The sequence below is a fragment of the Amphimedon queenslandica genome, unplaced genomic scaffold (assembly GCF_000090795.2).
Source record: "Amphimedon queenslandica unplaced genomic scaffold, v1.1 AMPQUscaffold_7691_Cont20360, whole genome shotgun sequence".
NCBI classification, from domain to species: Eukaryota; Metazoa; Porifera; class Demospongiae; order Haplosclerida; family Niphatidae; genus Amphimedon; species Amphimedon queenslandica.
Window position 1 is genome coordinate 1 of NW_003552027.1, and position 2,186 is coordinate 2,186.

A 2,186-nucleotide genomic window follows, 5' to 3' on the forward strand; every position below is an offset into this window, starting at 1 on the left:
AATTACTATCATTATTTTTGTCATTATTTTTGTTATTAACTGATTAATAATTTTATTGCCCATGTGCGCATTTTTTAAGATTGGTGTAGCCATATTTTTAAAAAGCTTGGGGGGTATTAGATTAAGATTTTAGCATGGGGTCTAATATTGCTAAAAATGTCCTCCTGGGGGCGACAAAAATCAATTCATTATTTTGCTATAATTTCCTTGCTTCTTGTAGCTATTGTGTAGGCGGAATAGACTCTTTGATGTCAGTGGAGTCCCTCGTAAAATAGTAATGATCAATTTTCAGAATAATAGCATTGTCAATTTGCATGGTGAGTTAGTCATTAATTAATATATTTCCTTAAAAGGTTTTAATTTGTTATTGATTTTTGATTGAGTTATGCACGGTATTTAATTTAGAAAAAAAAGATATTTTTTATTGCAAATACTAGCTGTGCAGAAAGTTTGAGCCAATACAAGGATTGAGCATTAAAAACTTGCAAATTTTGAGCCAACATATGATTTTTATTGCTCACGTACATTTGAATGTGTGTCTTATTTTTTTGTCTTATTTTTTACTAGTAACAGACTTTCATAATTATTATGTCTTTGTTCTTTAAAAATAAATTAAATAAAAAATTAAAATAAAATAATATATTATTAAAAACAATAAAATTAATCTTGTTTGTTTTAATAAACAATAATAATACTTTTTTTAGGTTTCCATGGTCTTGTATCGCTTCAGTGGCTTTGTTTAGCTGGAAACAGCATTAAGGTTCTCTTTCCCTCTCCCTCCCTCTCCCCTCCCCCTCCCCCCTTTCTCTTCATCTTTCTTTCATTTCACAGGATGCTAATGTCTTAAATTCCTGTACTTCTCTCACTCATATTGATCTTTCTGATAACTTGTACGTGTATCATTCATTACTCATGCAATAGCTATAAGTTATTTTATTTTTTTAGCATCAAAAAACTACCCGTGTTAACTAACCTTACCTCACTAAAGGTGAGTATTAATAGTTATTATTAATATTTATAAAGTATTATTATTATTTTATGTTAGACTTTGCTTCTCCATGGCAATGGGTTAAAATCACTTGCTAAGTGAGTTTATTATTGTTATTATTCTTTCAACAAGTACTTGTGCCTATACCGTACTACAGCTGGTGATTTTGGAGGGTGAAATCTGCTGTATCAATTGTCATTTACCATATTAAAACCAGGCATTTAAACATAGATGCTAGAGTAAAATATCTATGTTTTAAACCATTATATATGCATGCTATATGGCACATGGTCATGCAGATTAAAATCCGCCACAATCACCAAAAACTGCCAAATTTTACCCCTCCAAAATTACAAACACTCTTGTTATAGAACACGTGTATCTCTTCCTTCTTTATCCTTACATACATTGACACTGGCTGAGAATGGGATAGTTGATCTTAATGAAGTAAGTAATGTTCTTTATCCTCTATCAGTTACCCTCATATATACCACTTACCATGAAATTTATGTGACAAAAAAAATTTGCGAATTTTGTGATTTTTTTCTCCGGCCGCATAAATTAAAATCGTGGAATTTTGTAGCTCCATTGCCACGTGGTGCAGTTTTCGAGCTATTTGTAAAAATTTATTTCATGAAATTTTAGAAATGAAGGATTCGCGAAAATTTTTGTCGCATAAATTTCATGGTATATGGTACTGTTACTCATTACTTATGCTGTTACTTGTATAGTTTGTTGCTCTTCAGTGTCTCAAGTCATTGGAGCAGTTGTCTGTGATGGGTAATGCATCAACTATTGATGCATCAGTTAAAAAGTGAGTTTTGTGTCAAACTGTGTCCATGTACATGTACACATACACGTACACAGAATGTAGCAGAAATGGCCAGGAATGACATTTTCACTGCAACATATCTCAAGGAGAGTTTGGATGTTTTTTTGAGCTCTCACTTTATTAAAAATGCTACTTCCTAGTTGTTTATCTTTATATGTGATCTCTCTCTCTCTCCTTTTCTAGTTTTGATTTTGCTTGTCGCTGTTTCATTCTCTACTGGTCTCCTCAACTGGATGTACTTGATGGATCTCCTATCACTGAGAAAGAAAGGTGTGGAGAATATGATGAGAGTATAAGTTGCAGGGTTTCCTCTGGCATAGTGCTCAGAATGTTGTCAGTATATAGATTTTTTATGGATTAAAGTAG

At 32.1% G+C, this 2,186-nt stretch overlaps 1 protein-coding gene across 1 annotated transcript; it reads left to right on the forward strand.

Annotated features, from left to right (window-relative positions):
* Positions 1 to 220: 220 nt before the first annotated feature.
* On the forward strand, positions 221 to 2,110 carry LOC109591613 (centrosomal protein of 97 kDa-like; the record flags this gene model as incomplete). The annotated part of the gene is made up of 8 exons (XM_020007316.1): positions 221 to 317; positions 705 to 760; positions 832 to 890; positions 946 to 988; positions 1,046 to 1,086; positions 1,360 to 1,435; positions 1,720 to 1,802; positions 2,004 to 2,110. Coding segments are annotated over 8 exons (562 nt in total), but the record flags the coding sequence as incomplete, so codon positions are not given.
* Positions 2,111 to 2,186: the final 76 nt, after the last annotated feature.